This window comes from Mytilus trossulus, chromosome 1 (genome assembly GCF_036588685.1).
Source record: "Mytilus trossulus isolate FHL-02 chromosome 1, PNRI_Mtr1.1.1.hap1, whole genome shotgun sequence".
In the NCBI taxonomy this organism is placed as follows: domain Eukaryota; kingdom Metazoa; phylum Mollusca; class Bivalvia; order Mytilida; family Mytilidae; genus Mytilus; species Mytilus trossulus.
The window spans coordinates 58393963-58412053 of NC_086373.1; the positions used below are offsets into that span (position 1 = coordinate 58393963).

Consider the following 18091-nt stretch of genomic DNA (forward strand, 5'->3'; position numbering starts at 1 on the left):
TGTTTCTGCACCATCATATGTTGGCATCTTGTATCTTCCATCTTGGTTCTTAGTTTGTTTCGTTGATATTGGCAGTACTTTGCATTTATCAGGGTGGAACCGTAACAGCCATTTCTCACTCCATCTAAATAACTTATCTATATCTTGTTGAACTATGTCTATATCTTTTGGGGTTTGTATATCTCTATATAATTTCGTATCGTCTGCGAACATAAACACCTCAGAGTCCACACATAAGGGTAAATCATTTATAAAAAGAACAAACAGTATTGGTCCGAGAACTGACCCTTGTGGTATGCCACTAGTTACATTATGCCACTGTGAAAAATTTCCATTAACTTGTACTCTTTGCTTTCTACCATGTAAGAAGCTCTGGACCCAGTTACATGTTTGGTTACTAATTCCATACGATTTTAGCTTGTTAATTAAACGCTTATGTGGAACCTTATCGAAGGCCTTCATAAAATCTGTGTAGATAGCATCAATAGATCCTCCATTATCTAGTATTTCAGTCCAATGGTCTAGTACTTTTAACAGTTGTAATCCAGTTGAACGTCCCCCGATAAATCCAAATTGTCTATTACTAAATAGGCCGTATTTATTCATATGGTCAACAATTCTTTTTCTTATTAATTTTTCCATGATCTTACATATAATACTTGTAAGGCTAACTGGTCTGTAGTTCGACGCAAGCTTTTTATCTCCCTTTTTAAACAACGCTGTTATCTGACCAATTTTCCAACCTTCTGGTACAATACCGGATGAAAATGAACTATTAAAAATGATACATAGTGGAATGTCAATTATATCTGCAAGTTCATATAAAACTTTAGGATGTACCTGATCAGGCCCTGGTGACTTTGATGTATTTAAGTTTTTAAGTAATTTATTAATTTCTTTTGGTTTAAAGACTTCATCACTAGACGGTTCATCGTACTTAATATCTTTTAAAAAAGTTTCATCCTCATCATCTTCTTTAGTAAATACACTTGTGAAGAATTCAGCAAGTATTTCAGCTTTATCAGTATCATTGCTTGCAATAAACGTTTTGCCATCTCTTTTATCGTGAAGTTCAGAAATACCACTTTTCGACTTTCTCTTAGAGTTAATATATGACCAAAAATTTTTACAGTTAGTCTTTGCTGATTCAGCAATGTCTTTTTCACGGTTTTTACGTTCTCTAATTACAGTTGATTTTGCCTTGTTCCTAGCTTTAGTATATTCCCTATAACTATCATTGTCTTTTTTATTTGAATACTTTTCCCATGCTCTATGTTTCTTCCTTATTACTCTTCTAGCTTCTACACTTAAAGGTTCTTTATTATACTTCTTTTTCGATATTTTCTTTTTAGGAATATGATTGTTCATTGCTAATTGTAATCTATCCATAAAAGCACTAACCTTTTCTTCAGTACATTTGTCTTTTAATAATTCTCCCCAATCAAGACTTAAATCTTGGCGTAGCTTTTCAAAGTCTGCTTTAAAATAATTAAACTTTTCCGACTTAGATACTTCTTGTTTAATATAACATTTATATTCAAAAACTAGAACGTTGTGATCACTATGCCCTACTGGCTCTTGATATTCTATATTGTTAATAAAATCTTTATCATTTACCAATATTAAATCTAATAGTGATGGTTCCTGGTTTATGCGATATCTCGTAGGTTGATCTACCATTTGATGGAAGAAGCAGTCTCTTATACATTCTAAAAAGTTTTCACTTATAATGTCTTTGGCGGACCAAGTTTCCCAATTAATTGACGGAAAATTAAAATCTCCAGTGAGAAGTATATGTGTATATTTTTCTTCTAAGTTACTTATTTTCAATAATAGTTCATTTAATAATGTATGATTCTCTTCTGTTGATGACGGACTTTTGTATAAACATCCTACTAAAAGTTTATCATTATTCATCAAATTAATCTTAGCACATGTGAATTCCTTAAAGTCGTGTTTAAAAGTTATCTCCACTGCTTGCAGCTCTTGTTTGATGTACATTATTATACCTCGACCATTATTTGGTGGGAAATTTTCTGGGAAAATATCATATCCCTCTAATGCGAGTTCTGCTTTATTTACCTTATATCTACTGTTCTTAGGAAGAACTTCTGTAACCATAATTATATCTGGTTTTACTTCATTGTTCATAAAACTTAATTTAAATTCATCGATCTTGTTTATAAAGCTATCGACGTTTGTGTAAATACACTTCAGTTTCGTAAAAATATTATAGTCTTTTTGTCCATTAAAATGCTTTTCACCACAATTCTTCAACACATTTACATTATTTACATTGTTCGCTTCTTTTAATTTTCTTTTGGCACTCTTATTATTTTCCTTGCCCAAGGGGGCCCTCTTACTATGTATAAGTGTTTCCCCGACTTATCATTTTCATTTTTCTCTTTAGCTTCTGACAATTTAGCTTTGTTTTGTTCTCTTTCAGTTTTCGTCATATCATGTGTAACACTAATGTTGCTAAATTTACTTTCTTTGTCAACTGCTTTCAGCTTTGTTAGATTTCTCATAAGTTTCTTTTTAATATCTACATTTTCTAATGTTACCTTCATTGGCCTAGGCTTCTCTGCATTTTCTTCTCTCTTTCCTATTCTGACAACATTTTTAATACCTTCAGCATCAGTTTCTAAGTAATCTACTAACTGTGAAACAACTAAAGTATCAGCCTTTTTACGTACGTCTGGGAGTTTGTCTGTGTTTTCAATAATGCCATGTATTATAATGTTTTTTTCTCTATTTGTGCTATCTCTTATCTCAGATACCCTTTTTTCAACTGATTTTTCTATGTCACTAGCAACATCAACTGTTTTACATGTACCTGTACCAATTACTGTTTCCAAAATCTCTTTTACTTGTTCAGAGTTAACCTTTGTTTTCATTTCCGACTCAAGGGACGTAATACGGTCCTCCATTTTTTTCATAAATTCTGAGCACCTTTCTTCAATTTCTCTATCGGACTTAATGTTTTTCATCACTTTTGAGTCACAAGAGGGGCAGAACCAATGTAATGCTGGGTTTTTAAAGCTCTCATACTCGACCTTGGACAGATTTAAACATTTCGAACAATAATATTCGGCACAGTATTCGCATTGTACAATTCTATCATTTTCATCAGAGAATTCTTTATTACAAATTTTACAGTTCCATGCTTCAGTTTCTGTGTTATGTACACTGGATGTTGAATTTGTATGTGATCGTGTGGCTATAGTGTTATTCTTCTTACCTGTTTGAGACATGCCGGTAATTTTCCAAAATGGCGGATATATAAACAAATGTTCCTTACTTTTCAATCCTTCTCAATCCAATACTATCGTAATTTACAAGAGTTCAATCACTATTTTAAAACGAAAGTCTAGTCATATATATAACTAATTTCACTATTTTAAATGATCCCCATATTATATAGGATACAATTTAAAGTTATTTTTCGGCTCCTATCAGAAACCCGACTTCATACGTTGACCGGAAGTAGCTACTGGGGACACATTCTTGTTACATCTGCCTTGCAGCCCTTCCTGTTTGCCAATAGATCAAAATTTTACACCACTCAATATTAAAGTAAAATTTTGGTTGAAGTTTCTTAGATTCAATAAAGGGGAATGATCTGTTGTCCTTTAGTATACTTGTACCTCAATCAGTTTCAGTCGGCTGAAATGAGTTACATTATATATAGAAAACTTTTTGAGGGTATGAAAGTGTGCATGAGCAACAGCTAACTGCTTTATTGATATGACTGTAAAGGCAGGTTTGACTGTAATATGTAATAAATTTGGAGAGGTTCTAGGTTACTGCTTGTTGAAAGCCATCATCATTAATTTGCAAATATTATTTGTAGAATCATTTGGTCTGATAGAATATGTACTTCCAAAAATAGTGGTACCAAAAGGAGACCAGAATTTGCAAGATGACAAAGGAAACACAGCTCTTCACACTATCACAAGACACCAAGCAGTTGATTGGAGGATTAGGCTTCGATTTGTTATCATGTTGATTGAAGCCGAGGTCAATCCACTTACCAAAAATAATGAAGGGAAATATGCAATAGTGTACCTTCCAAGAAATGAAGAAAGAGCCATAGAAATTCTTGCTACTGTCATGAGGCAACAAGAAGGTACAAGTTCAAACTTGAGTCTTTTATTATAATAATTTTGAGCATTGTGATAACCAACTAAGTATTTATATAGTTTTCTCTGAGTAACGAAAAGTCATCTGGAGCATGGTATTACAAGTATAAATTCATTTACAAGGGAAATAATTCTGATAGTAGTGTTGATGAAATGTTTATTATTTTATAATGACATGACATGTATGTTTCATCAAAATCAATTTTGATTTATAGGCAACATGCACAAGGCAAGAGAAAATTACATTTTAGTTCCCAATTTTTTCATTATACATAGTAAAAGGCTTGTTTAGCCATTTCTACTTTTGTTTTTATGAGTAAAATAATTTGTGCATAAAGTCATCTAGAAATGAAAGTACTAAAGAACCTCAATAAGTAATTTGTCAGTCGGACCAGACATAGCTATTTGTTTTATGTTCAATTCAACCAAGGTCGTGAAACACCTGTTTCTTAGCCTCGTACAATTACAGCTGATTTTTAAGACACAAAATAGTTATTATAAAATTGAGAATGGAAATGGGGAATGTGTCCAAATTGAGAATGGAAATGGGAATTGTGTCAAAGAAACAACAACCCGACCATAGAAAAAACAACAGCAGAAGGTCACTAACAGGTCTTCAATGTAGCGAGAAATTCCCACACCCAGAGGCGTCCTTCAGCTGGCCCCTAAACAAATATATACTAGTTCAGTGATAATGAACGCCATACTAATTTCCAATTTGTACACAAGAAACTAAAATTAAAATATATGACTAACAAAGGCCAGAGGCTCCTGACTTGGGACAGGCCCAAACATGTTATTATCTTTATCTTGCAATTTGTACATTTTTTCCCCATGTCATCAATTAAATGATTTTGAAAGAAATCAACATGATCCACAAAGAAAACCCAAAATTGAACATAACTGTTTGCTCGCATCAGAAGAAGGATGATAGGGAACTATATTCATCTAGAATACATACACAGTGGTCTCGTTAGCCCAAAATAGAAGGGTGCCGCGCCCTGTGTGCCCTCAGCCGCGCCCTTCTGCCCTGACGCCGTTTTCCGAAAAACCCTTGTGCCGTTTTGGTAAAATTGCCTTTTGTTTCATCGATTTCTTATCAGAAGTTAAATAACAACTATGACACCTGGTGATTGCCCCCAGGTAACAAGGTTAATCATGTCATTACAATCAATTATGGTGAATAAGACTTCAAAGGTGTTAATTACTAGGTAATTTAATTAAGGCAATGTTCCTTTTTGTCATAAATATGAGGCCACCGATTTTTAATTTGTTGGTTTACGGATTTTCTCCATGAAAAGGTCGGTCAGAAATTTGAAAAAAAAAAAAATCTTTCAAGACATAAAACTGATATGCAAAATAAATATATATATTTCACCTTTCTATTAATATGTTTGTCATACTATTTTGTCATCATTCTTTATAAATTTAAGTTCGATGAAATAGTATTTCTCAGCTGTAATAAACATCGCATGACATTAATTTTCTAATAATTTCCCGTAAAAAAAGGGGTGCACGGACAAAGACAAAATTTAATCGTCATTTCACAGACAAGAAAAAGAGAAAAAAATACGATGGTGTTACGCTATCAACTTACATTAATGGGAGTGTGCAGTTCACAAATCAATTTGATGAAGCTACATTAAATAATATTTTCCAAAAAAGGTTAAGAGGGCCAAGCTCTAGGTGGAAATCTTGAAATACAACTACTCTGTCATGTGCATGTATGGTAAACTATGGGATGTTTAGTTTATGTTCTTTTTTTTGGAAGGAGAGGGGGTGGGGGAGAATAGCTTATTTTTGCCTCTTTTGGTTAATAGTATGAATGTGTATTGCCATATTTTATGAACATGTAGTATGAATGACTTTTCTTATGCAAATTTTATAGAATAAATAATCAAAACAACAACTTATGCATCTTTATTAACAATATATAGACATTAAAAAAATATGTGAACTCGTGATACAAGCAGAGACGTGGACAAAAGAAATGAGCAGTGCCTTCTATCATAAAAAAGTGCCCTGCCCTCCACTGACACCCTGCCCCTTTTGAATTCTAGCTAGAGCACTGCATACAGTATACTGTAAACCAACTTATTTTTGCAAACAACTTTTTTTTGCAAGCAATTTATTTTTGCGACTTTTGTGAGTATAAAAAGAAGGCAAATAAAAATCTGCACGAATATTTTAAACTTTTATCTTTTCTTATAAAACTTCATCCAGTAAATAGAAATCTCGAAATTAAATAACTGGGAAACAGACTAGAAAAGGTAAAACACGAAATAAAGTATCCACTAAAATAAGTTGGTTTACAGTATATAATATTGCTTCATGTTATCTGTATACTTGTGTTACTACAGTAGAAATGTTGATTACAGGATAAAAACATAAATGGAACAGAGCATAAGCAACTCGGGTGTTTAAAACACAACAATAATTTAATATAAAATATGGAAGTACTTAATACCGGGAAAACAAAGTGTTTATGATTTATGTATTAAACTTCCTCTCTTGAAGCTATATGAAGAGGTCTGGTTCTAATCTTTTTATTTGATTGACATATTGTGATTTTACTCATAAGTTTTATTCTATATTCCTCTGCAGATGTAGAAAGGATGATTCAGCAGCAAAAAATTCAGCAGCAACAAGACGCTAGAAAACAAAGCCAGAGCAAACCTACTTCAGCTACGCCTCAAGGGAGACAACCACAAACCAACAGACGACAGGAAGATGATGCATGGAAACAATCCTATATGCCTAAACAACCCTCAAGGCCAGCCTATGATAAATGTCGTAAATGTGACGAGGTTCTGGAGGAATGTCGCACAAAAATCAAAAACAGGACAGGGTATGCCTACTTTGACATGGCGAAAGTGATCAGAGAAAACAATCATAATAAGGAGAGACATCAGAAGATTGTAGACGAGATGCTGTGTATGATTACAGATTCTATTGCTAAAACTCTTAATCCAGGTACTTATTGAGTGGTCTGAAATATCGCTTCTGGAAATAAATGTTTTCAACGCAGGTGTTCAGTGAAATTTGTTTGATTAGGTTGATATGTAATTTTTCTGTTTTATGCAGAAGACATTTACTTTTTTTAAAAGAAGTGAAATTCACTACATTACCTGTAAGTTACTGAAGAACATTTATTTACTCTCAAGCTACTGTCATTTTCCATAGTTAAAATTGAATTCCATACTTGCAACATAATGTTCACTATTGTTCACTCATGTACAACAATCACTTAGCGTTAACAAAGAATTTACTGCATTCATTTGGAATATAAGGGGCAGATAATTGATTCATATTCATTGCTTATTGTTTTAATGACCAACTTAAGATTGCCAATGAGACAACTCTCCATGAGACACCAAATGACATAAAAAAATATACAGCTATGGATCACTGTATGGCCTTCAGCAATGAGCAAAGCCCATACTACATGGTCTCCTATAAAAGTTCAAATAATCACAATTATAAAACAATTCAAAGGAGAAAACTAACAGCTTAAATAACATACAACCAGATGCTCCGCAGGGCACAGCTTTATACGACTGCAGAGGATGAACCCTTAAGGGGGCTTGCGGGTCTAAATGATTTTTTTTATTTAATATAGGATTTCTCTATATTTTTCTATAAATTAACTTTATCTCATACCTAATGGAAAAATGAAATAAAGAAATGGGGTCACCGTGCATTTACGCTTACAATATGCCTTTGAAAAAAAGCATACATTTTTGTTAATGTCCTTTTTTTCTGTTGAACTAATAGGAGAAATATTGGAAATATCGAAATAAAAAAAGAACTAAATTACAGAAATTGGTTAAATTTTACAATTATTCAGTTTATGTACAGTCTTTTCGAAAACAACAATAAAAAATATAGGTCACCGATGAGTTAACCCTTTCCTCCATAATGACGCCTTTTGACGCCACCCCCCTTACTCCATAATGATGCCTTTTGACGCCTGTGTAGTACCTCAGTTGAAACACTTTGACTACAAAGTGTCTGCAGTTGACTTAATAAAATTTGTATCCACCCCCCTTACTCCATAATGACGCCTTTTGACGCCTGTGTAGTACCTCAGTTGAAACACTTTGACTACAAAGTGTCTGCAGTTGACTTAATAAAATTTGTATCCAATATGAAAAGGAATATCATAGGAATATCTGACTTAAATTTATTTGATGAAATAGTTGTTTTTTGCAATGCCTTAATACTTTAAAGTATATGTTCAGCATTTTATTAAAAAAATCCTATGGGAATCAAGTATGCAAAAAAAAAATTCAATGGAGGAAAGGGTTAAAAAAGATATTTCATTTTTAAAGCCAAAAAATGGCATTTTTGCACCAAAGGGAGATAATTTAGAGCTTTTTCAATGATATCTAAATTTTAAAAGTCACCTGGGGCCAACATGTTTTGATTTTTTTGAAAAATTCTTGTACCATAAGATAAAGTAACAACTACTAAAGGTAATTAATAAAATTTGTAAAGAAAAATAAATGTTTGATTTTTTTCTGAAAATCTTATACCTGCGAGCCTCCTTAACAGTTGGAGCAAGTATGGACACAACATTCGAGCTGGATTCAGCTCTTAATTTGGATTGTGATTAAATAGTTGACACAGCATAGGTTTCTGACACAGAATGAATGTGGTCTAATGAACTTGAAATTTTTGTTTTGGGTTGAGCAATTCACTATGCTGTTGAATATTAATCCTCTCAAAAAAATGTTTGAAGAAATTTTCTTTTTATTTATGAAATTTCAAATGAGAAAAATTGACCCCCCCCCCCCCCCCCTCCAATTTTTTTTTTCACATCCCCCTTTCCTTCAATCCAAAACCGATCTCAACTCAAATTTCTAATGGAGTTTGCAACCCCCCCCCCTCCAATTTTTTTTTCACATCCCCCTTTCCTTTAATCCAAAACCGATCTCAATTAAAATTTCTAATGGAGTTTGCAACAATAATTACTCATCTAAATACATCATAAAATATTAAAATGTAAAAAAAGGGCTTCTTTATATCACTGAATGGTAAAGATTGTTTTAATTTATCATTTGGAAGTTAAAGTGAATATACATTGTTTATTGTATAAACCAATGATTTAAGTTGATTCAACTACTATTCTGGACAAAGAAAGATAACTTAAATTGAAATTTCTTGCTATTGCACAATATTGTGCAATTGGATATTTCTTGCTATTGCGCAATACTGTGCAATTGAAAATACTTGCTATTGCACAATACTGTGCAATTGAAGATTTCTTGCTATTGCGTAATACTGCATGTGCAATTGAAAATTTCTTGCTATTGCACAATACTTAATTTTATTATAGCGAACCCTATTGAACCTTTCTATAGATTCACCTGCAAGTTACCTGTCCATTTAAACTTTTGGCAGTTCTATTGTCCCATCTAACAAATACAAGGCCGTTTTTATTTAATAAGTTGGTTTACGGACATCAGCCCAAAAAACTTATGGTAGGAGGAGGGAAAAAAAATAAATTTAAACTAGATCTTTAGTTTTTGTGTTTTTTTTACTTGGTTTACGGATATCAGCAGGGCTCACACTTCTTCAGAATTATAGGGAGAAGTGACTTATCTTTTTGAAACTGATAAGGAGAAGTGGTGAGATTTGAAAAAGGAGAGCTCATTTGCGGGGTGCCCTACAATGTTTGGATTTTACTATAGTATAAAGGGTCATACATGTATGTAAATAATGTTCTTTTTATATTGTTCAATTCATATCTGAGTATACAATTAAAGTAACATTTCAAATTAAAAGTTTTACTTAGGTTCTTGTAAGAAACTTCCAACTACATATTTAATATCTAGCACTAAATTTTTATTTTTTTTATTTTGATAAATGTAAAGAAATCTTAATATATCAATTACAATTTAATTCAAAACTATCTTAAGTATGAAATTCAGTATTTCTCATAAAAAAATATATAAGTTATTAAGCTGGGCCATAATATATTGATATTAGCTAGTGTAATAGTCTCAGAGTTAAGCAACTTTAATCAAGTTTGAAACAAATTCAATCCATAAAAATTAAAATAAAGGGAATTATATACACCAATCAATTAGATGTAACTTAAAGTCTCTTAATGTATGTGAAATACGTATTTTTCCCTTTGTGGTCAATATTCTTCTGTCAGCTGTTCCATCCGTGCGTCCGTAATAATTATTGTAAAAGTACAGATTTCGGTCTTAGCTGGTCCGGTTCAGACCCGTAGTTTAGAAATCAGTAAATGGCGGACGAATGCAAGAAAATTTACAAAAATAAACGATGTTTGACAAGTTATTTGGAAAGCAACATGACGTTTTTAATGCAAAAAATGGATTACATATTTACTAGAGGCAACTTTTATCACGTTTAAATGAAGTAACAAACTTATTTTGCCGCCGAAATTTAGGTTGATGTACGTTTTCGAGTCAACCATCGGAACTTGCAAAAATGTTCGAGGTTAAAAAAGGTGATAAAAAGTTGTATTTTTTATCAAATAAACTGCTACACACTGCAAATACAATGCTTCAGCCTCTTTTCTTAAGAAAATGAACCGTTTATGTCTTAATTTCTTTAATTATCAATAAAAAAATGATGTTTCATCAACTTGGTAAAAATTGAAAATGTCCGATGACGGAAGTGACTGAAAGCTAGTATCGTACAGGGCGACTTGTTTTCGCTTTTGGGTGTCAGGGAAAGCTAACCAGTCACGTTTCCGGTGCACTGGTTAACGATTTTTTAATGCAGTAAAAGGAACCAGAATATGAAAAGTAAACACAAAAATTCCGTTTAAAATTTTCTTAGTAAATCGATAAATATGAGGTCGGCAGAAATAATTTTTAAGGACAAATGTGCGTTTATTTTTATTTGAATTAGCCAAAATTCGGGTCGGCGGATCCGTAAACCAACTTATTTAATAAAAACGGCCCAACAGGTATTGTTCTCTGTATAGTTTATTCACTCAGACCTTTAAATTTCTTCTAAGAGAAATATATCACTCATTGATTAATCTACCTCAGTAGAAAATTTATCTGCTAAATTGATAGAAATTACATGTTTCACAGAAAAAAAAATGCCTGTGATTTCGTGTTTATTAAACATTTATAATATTTTTTTCAATATGTTCAAAATAAATAATAACTTAATCATAAACAGTTTGTTTTTAAAATAAAAAGTATTGTTCATATGAAAATTTGCATTTTTAGCTCACCTGGCCCGAAGGGCCAAGTGAGCTTTTCTCATCACTTTGCGTCCGGCGTCTGTCGTCGTCCGTCGTCGTCGTCGTCCGTCGTCGTCCTGCGTTAACTTTTACAAAAATCTTCTCCTCTGAAACTACCAGGCCAAATTAAACCAAACTTGGCCACAATCATCATTGGGGTATCTAGTTTAAAAATTGTGTCCGTTGACCCGGTCAACCAACCAAGATGGCCGCCATGGCTAAAAATAGAACATAGGGGTAAAATGCAGTTTTTGGCTTATAACTCAAAAACCTAAGCATTTAGAGCAATTCTGACATGGGGTAAAATTGTTTATCAGGTCAAGATCTATCTGCCCTGAAAATTTCAGATGAATCAAACAACCTGTTGTTGGGTTGCTACCCCTAAATTGGTAATTTTAAGGAAATTTTGCTGTTTTTGGTTATTATCTTGAAAAATATTATAGATAGAGATAAACTGTAAACAGCATTAATGTTCAGCAAAATAAGATTTACAAATAAGTCAACATTACCGAAATGGTCAAATGACCCCTTTAGGAGTTATTGCCCTTTATAGTCAATTTTTAAGCATTTTTCGTAAATCTTAATTATCTTTTACAAAAATCTTCTCCTCTGAAACTACTGCGCCATATTAAACCAAACTTGGCCACAATCATCATTGGGGTATCTAGTTTAAAAATTGTGTCCGGTGACCCGGTCAACCAACCAAGATGGCCGCCATGGCTAAAAATAGAACATAGGGGTAAAATGCAGTTTTTGGCTTATAACTCAAAAACCAAAGCATTTAGAGCAATTCTGACATGAGGTAAAATTGTTTATCAGGTCAAGATCTATCTGCCCTGAAAATTTCAGATGAATCAAACAACCTGTTGTTGGGTTGCTACCCCTAAATTGGTAATTTTAAGGAAATTTTGCTGTTTTTGGTTATTATCTTGAAAAATATTATAGATAGAGATAAACTGTAAACAGCATTAATGTTCAGCAAAATAAGATTTACAAATAAGTCAACATTACCGAAATGGTCAAATGACCCCTTTAGGAGTTATTGCCCTTTATAGTCAATTTTTAACCATTTTTCGTAAATCTTAGTTATCTTTTACAAAAATCTTCTCCTCTGAAACTACTGCGCCATATTAAACCAAACTTGGCCACAATCATCATTGGGGTATCTAGTTTAAAAATTGTGTCTGTTGACCTGGTCAACCTACCAAGATGGCTGCCATGGCTAAAAATAGAACATGGGATAAAATGCAGTTTTTGGCTTATAACTCAAAAACAAAAGCATTAAGAGGAAAACTGGCATGGGTTAAATTGTTCATCAGGTCAAGATCTATCTGCCCTGAAAATTTCAGACGAATCGATAGTCAATTTTTAACAATTTTCATAAAATTTGTAAATTTTTACTAACACTTTTAACTGAAACTACTGGGCCAATCATTATAGATGGGGATATATGTACGCAGCAAGAATGTTCAGTAAAGTTAGATCTACAAACATATCACCATCACCAAAACACAATTTTGTCACGAATCCATCTGTGTCCTTTGTTGAATATTCACATATACAAATGTACCAAGGTGAGCGACACAGGCTCTTTAGAGCCTCTAGTTTAGTTTTTGTTTAGTTATAGAATACTTTTAAGAAGGCCTTAATATGTAAACATCAACATTTTTAGGTTTTTTTTATCAATTTTTTTTTGGAAATAGGAATAATGTAAAAAAAATTTTAGGAATCAACTTTTATTAATGTTTGAATCAGTGTTTACATTCAACAGATTGAAAATATAATACATTCAACAGATTGAAAATATAATACATTCAAACTCATATACAGTTTTTTATAAATAGTACACATGTTATTTCCATCTAATTTAGCAGATAAATTTTTTACTCAGGTAAATTAATCAATGAGTGATATATTTCTCTTAGAAGAAATTTAAAGGTCCTGGTGAATAAACTATACAGAGAACAATACCTGTTGTATTTGTTAGATGGGACAATAGAACTGCCAAAAGTTTAAATGGACAGGTAACTTGCAGGTGAAACTATAGAAAGGTTCAATAGGGTTCGCTATAAATGATATGAGCAAATAAGCCCTAATACGGATAAATCAGCATGTGCAATACTAAAAACGTTCCACTGTCGATATAAATTAAGATTTAATATTGCTCTTCGAACGGAAAAAAACAGGGCCAATACAGAAAAAAGCGGGTAAAAAGCCGTATTAGGGCTAATACAGGACGTTCACTTCCGGTTTTCAATTTTCTTACGCCATTACTTAACTTTGGAAGTATCGTTATGCATAAAAAATTTGTATAATATTTTTTATATTAAAGTCATAAAATAAACAGGTTAAATGTCGTGCAATGTTTTGTAACGTCTTAAAGTTTTGAAATGGAAAAAACAGGGCCAATACAGACAAAAGTGGGAAAAAAGCTGTATTGGCCCATGGGCTAATACGGGACGTTCACTTGTTAGATTTGGCATATCAAAGAACCACATTTATTCAATTTTTGATGATATCAAACAAAGTTTAATTTTGGACCCTTTGGTCCCCTTACACCTAAACTGTTAGGTCCAAAACTCCCAAAATCAATACAAACCTTCCTTTTATGGTCATAAACATTGTGTTTAAATTTCATAGTCTTCTATCCACTTATACTAAAGTTCTGGTGCGAAAACCAAGAAAAATGCTTATTTGGACCCTTTTTTGGCCCCTAATTCCTAAACTGTTAGGACCGAAACTCCCAAAATCTATACCAACCTTCCTTATGTGATCATTAACCTTTTGTTAAAATTTCATTGATTTCTATTCACTTATACTAAAGTTATAATGCGAAAACCAAGAAAAATGCTTATTTGGACCCCTTTTTGGCCCCTAATTTCTAAACTGTTAGAACCAAACCTCCCAAAATCAAACCAAACCTTCCTTTTGTAGTCATAAACCTTGTGTCAAAATTCATAGATGTCTATTAACTTTTACTAAAGTTACTGTGCGAAAAAAACAAGAAAATGCAAATTGGGCCCTTTTTGGCCCCTTATTCCTAAAATATTGGGATCAAAACTCCCAAAATCTTCCTTTTGATGTCATAAACCTTGTGATATAATTTCATAGATTTCTATTCACTTTTACTTAAGTTAGAGTGCGAAAACTAAAAGTATTCGGACGATGAAGCCAACGTGATAGCAATATACGACGAAAAATTTTCAAATTTTGCGGTCGTATAAAAAAATGAATGAAAACAAATATGTAGCACAGCATCATATGTCAACCACTGAATTACAGGCTCCTGACTTGGGACAGGCACATACATACAGAATGTTCAGGGGTCTATTATATGAAAACAAAAAGATGTTTTATAATTCCTAATGATAAATGAGTATGACATACATCCTTATAATTACAGAAATACCAGAAAGATTGGCTAAGATACCTGACAAGTACTACCAGAGAATTGTGACAGGACTAGTGAAGGGAGAGAACTGGAGGCAGTTAGATGTTGTAGTTGATGAACATAGGAAACATCATGGTCAAACTGATCTCATGGATTATGCCAAGGGTATCAAATTACCAAGAGTCATTATTCATTCCTCACTCAAAGGATCTCACCAGCTTCTGACAAAAATCATTGAATCCATGCTCAAAAGTGGTGCTGTAATTGAAAATGGTAGGTGATCATATGATGAGGGAAAGCAATGTATGCTGATTCTGTGATTTAATGTCCGACCTCAAAATATTTTATTGCCCTGCCAGAAATTTATTGAAAAAATATGGGTATGTGCCATTGTTAGTCATTGTTTGCAGAATTATGTAGAGACAGTCACATAATTTATAACTGGTCGTAGACAAACCTTTTTTTATGCCCACCTACATTAGTAGAGGGGCATTATGTTTTCTGGTTGTTCATCCGTACGTTCGTTAGTTCTTCAGGTTAAAGTTTTTGGTCAAGGTAGTTTTTGATGAAGTTGTAGTTCAATCAACTTGAAACTTAGTACACATCTTCCCTATGATATAATCTTTCTAATTTTAATGCCTAATTAGATTTCCCCAATTTAACGGTCCACTGAATATAGAAAATGAGAGGGCAAGTGGGGCATTCATGTACTGGGACACATTCTTGTTTTATATATATGTATAAGGAGGTAATAAAATGCCACTATTTTATCATTTAATTAAAAACATAACATTGCCTGATATTATTTCTGTTCAAAAAATTTAAGAATTAGAATAAAAATATTAGAAAAGGAGGCTATTGAAAATTAAAAATAGTTTTGTCTCATTTTGAACCTTCTCCTTAATTTGATGCATCTGAAGCTTTTTTTTCACTTTATATATTCTCAAAGATTTATTCATCAACCTGAAACTTTCTGTCTTGAAAAAGAGTTTTAATCATTGAGTTCAAATAAGGCCCTTACAACACTAACAACTGTTAACGGTAATATTTTTTCTAAATTTCATTTTTTAGAGGGCAAGAGATGTATACAAGCAGCTGTACAAGAGGAACAATTTAAAGTACTGGAGACTTTATTTAGCCATGGAGCCTGTCCATCACATCTGTCTGTCAACCAGGGAGACACACCCATCCATGCTGCATTATCTATAGCAATTGAAAGGGACAGAGGTAAACAAAGGTGTTTCATATTTGTAAAACAGGATGGCAAACCCATACATGTGGCTTATTTACAGCAATTTACAGGAATAAGGGTAGGAAATGTGATAAGATGTCTGTCAATCAGGGAGACACGCCCTTCCATCCCCCATTATACACTCCATTACATCAGAAAGGGTTCAGTAAGAGGATAGATGTCTGTCAATTAGGAAGAGACTCCCATCCATGCAGCATTATCTATAGTAACTAAGAGAGAAAGGTAGGGAGACACTCCAATTTATACAGCTTCATCCAAAGCAGTGAACTTAAGGAATAACAGTACTGTAGTTGAAGAGTTGCCACCGTCAATTGTAGATTTGACGGAGGCAAATGCAGTTTACTGGCGACGCGTAGCGGAGACAGTAAAACGGAGATTTGCGACCGTCAAATCAAAATTGACGATGGCAACTCTTCAACAACAGTACTGTTATTCCGATTCTAAGGCTTTTCAAAAAGAAATAATACTATAAAACTTGGAAAAATGTCTAAATTTGACAAATAGATTTACATGTATATGGCTACAGGTGAAGATCTAGAACTGTTGAATAACTTAATTATACTCCTGCTGCAAGGAAGGGCTATACTGCTATATGTTTGTACTCCTTCTAAGAAGTACAAATCAAAGCTTTCTAAAATGTGAGCATGCTATATCATATGAGATGTGGCTTTAACTTCTTGTTTTCCTAAAACTTATAGTGGGGGTATTATAAGTTAGCATTATCATTTTGTTTTTGTTAATTTTTATGTTTCTGGGTTGGGTTCAAATTCATTTCTTTCATGCATATAAAATAATGACATTTTTAGTTTACAAATTAGGAGAACCTATATACAGTGTATAAGACCACAGATGTTTGGCATATAATTGACAAACTTGTAGCATGCACTCATCATTCAGAAACACCTGTCATGTCACAATTTATGCTTAACCCAAACATAATCATGAAAGGCTGAAGTAATTTGTAGATTTAAATATGCCTTGCAATTCATCAACATAGTATATTTATTTTTGTCGAGCCTTCGACTTTAGTCGAAAAAGTGAGACTAAGCGATCCTACATTCCGTCGGCGTCGGCAGCGGCGTCAACAAATATTCACTCTGTGGTTAAAGTTTTTGAAATTTTAATAACTTTCTTAAACTATACTGGATTTCTACCAAACTTTTACAGAAGCTTGTTTATGATCATAAGATAGTATCCAGAAGTAAATTTTGTAAAAAAATAAAATTCCATTTTTTCCGTATTTTACTATAAATGGACTTTTTTCTGCGGGGAAACAAAACATTCACTCTGTGGTTAAAGTTTTTAGAATTTTAATAACTTTCTCCAACTATCCTGGACTTGTACCAAACTTGGACAGAAGCTTGTTTATGATCATAAGATAGTATCCAGAAGTAAATTTTGTAAAAATAAAATTCCATTTTTTCAGTATTTTACTATAAATGGACTTAGTTTTTTCTGCTGGGAAACAAAACATTCACTCTGTGGTTAAAGTTTTTAGAATTTTAATTACTTTCTCAAACTATCCTGGGTTTGTACCAAACTTGGACAGAAGCTTGTTTATGATCATAAGATATTATCCAGAAGTAAATTTTGTAAAAATAAAATTCCATTTTTTCCGTATTTTACTTATAAATGGACTTATTTTTTTCAGCGGGGAAACATTACATTCACTCTATGGTTAAAGTTTTTAGAATTTTAATAACTTTCTTAAACTATCCTGGGTATGTACCAAACTTGGACAGAAGCTTGTTTATGATCATAAGATAGTATCCAGAAGTATATTTTGTAAATAAATAAATCCATTTTTTCCATATTTTACTTTTAAATGGACTTAGTTTTTCTGCAGGGAACCATTACATTCACTCTGTGGTTAAAGTTTTTAGAATTTTAATAACTTTCTTGAACTATCCTGGGTTTGTACCAAACTTGGACAGAAGCTTTTTTATGAACATAAGATTGTATCCAGAAGTAAAGTTTGTAAAAAGATTACTCCGTTTTTTCTGTAATTTACTTTTAAATAGACTTAGATTTTCTTACAATCATAAAATAGTAACAAGAGGAATATTTTTATTGAT

At 32.6% G+C, this 18091-nt stretch overlaps 1 protein-coding gene across 2 annotated transcripts in view; it reads left to right on the forward strand.

The window, feature by feature from the left end:
- LOC134728169 (TPR and ankyrin repeat-containing protein 1-like) overlaps positions 1-18091 on the forward strand; it is a 59077-nt gene that overhangs the window by 13254 nt on the left and 27732 nt on the right. For both annotated transcript variants that reach the window (XM_063592660.1, XM_063592667.1), the window contains 4 exons: positions 3854-4129; positions 6747-7115; positions 14777-15037; positions 15836-15991. In XM_063592660.1, the coding sequence (XP_063448730.1) occupies positions 3854-4129; positions 6747-7115; positions 14777-15037; positions 15836-15991 (1062 nt within the window). The remainder of the gene's footprint in view (positions 1-3853; positions 4130-6746; positions 7116-14776; positions 15038-15835; positions 15992-18091) is intronic.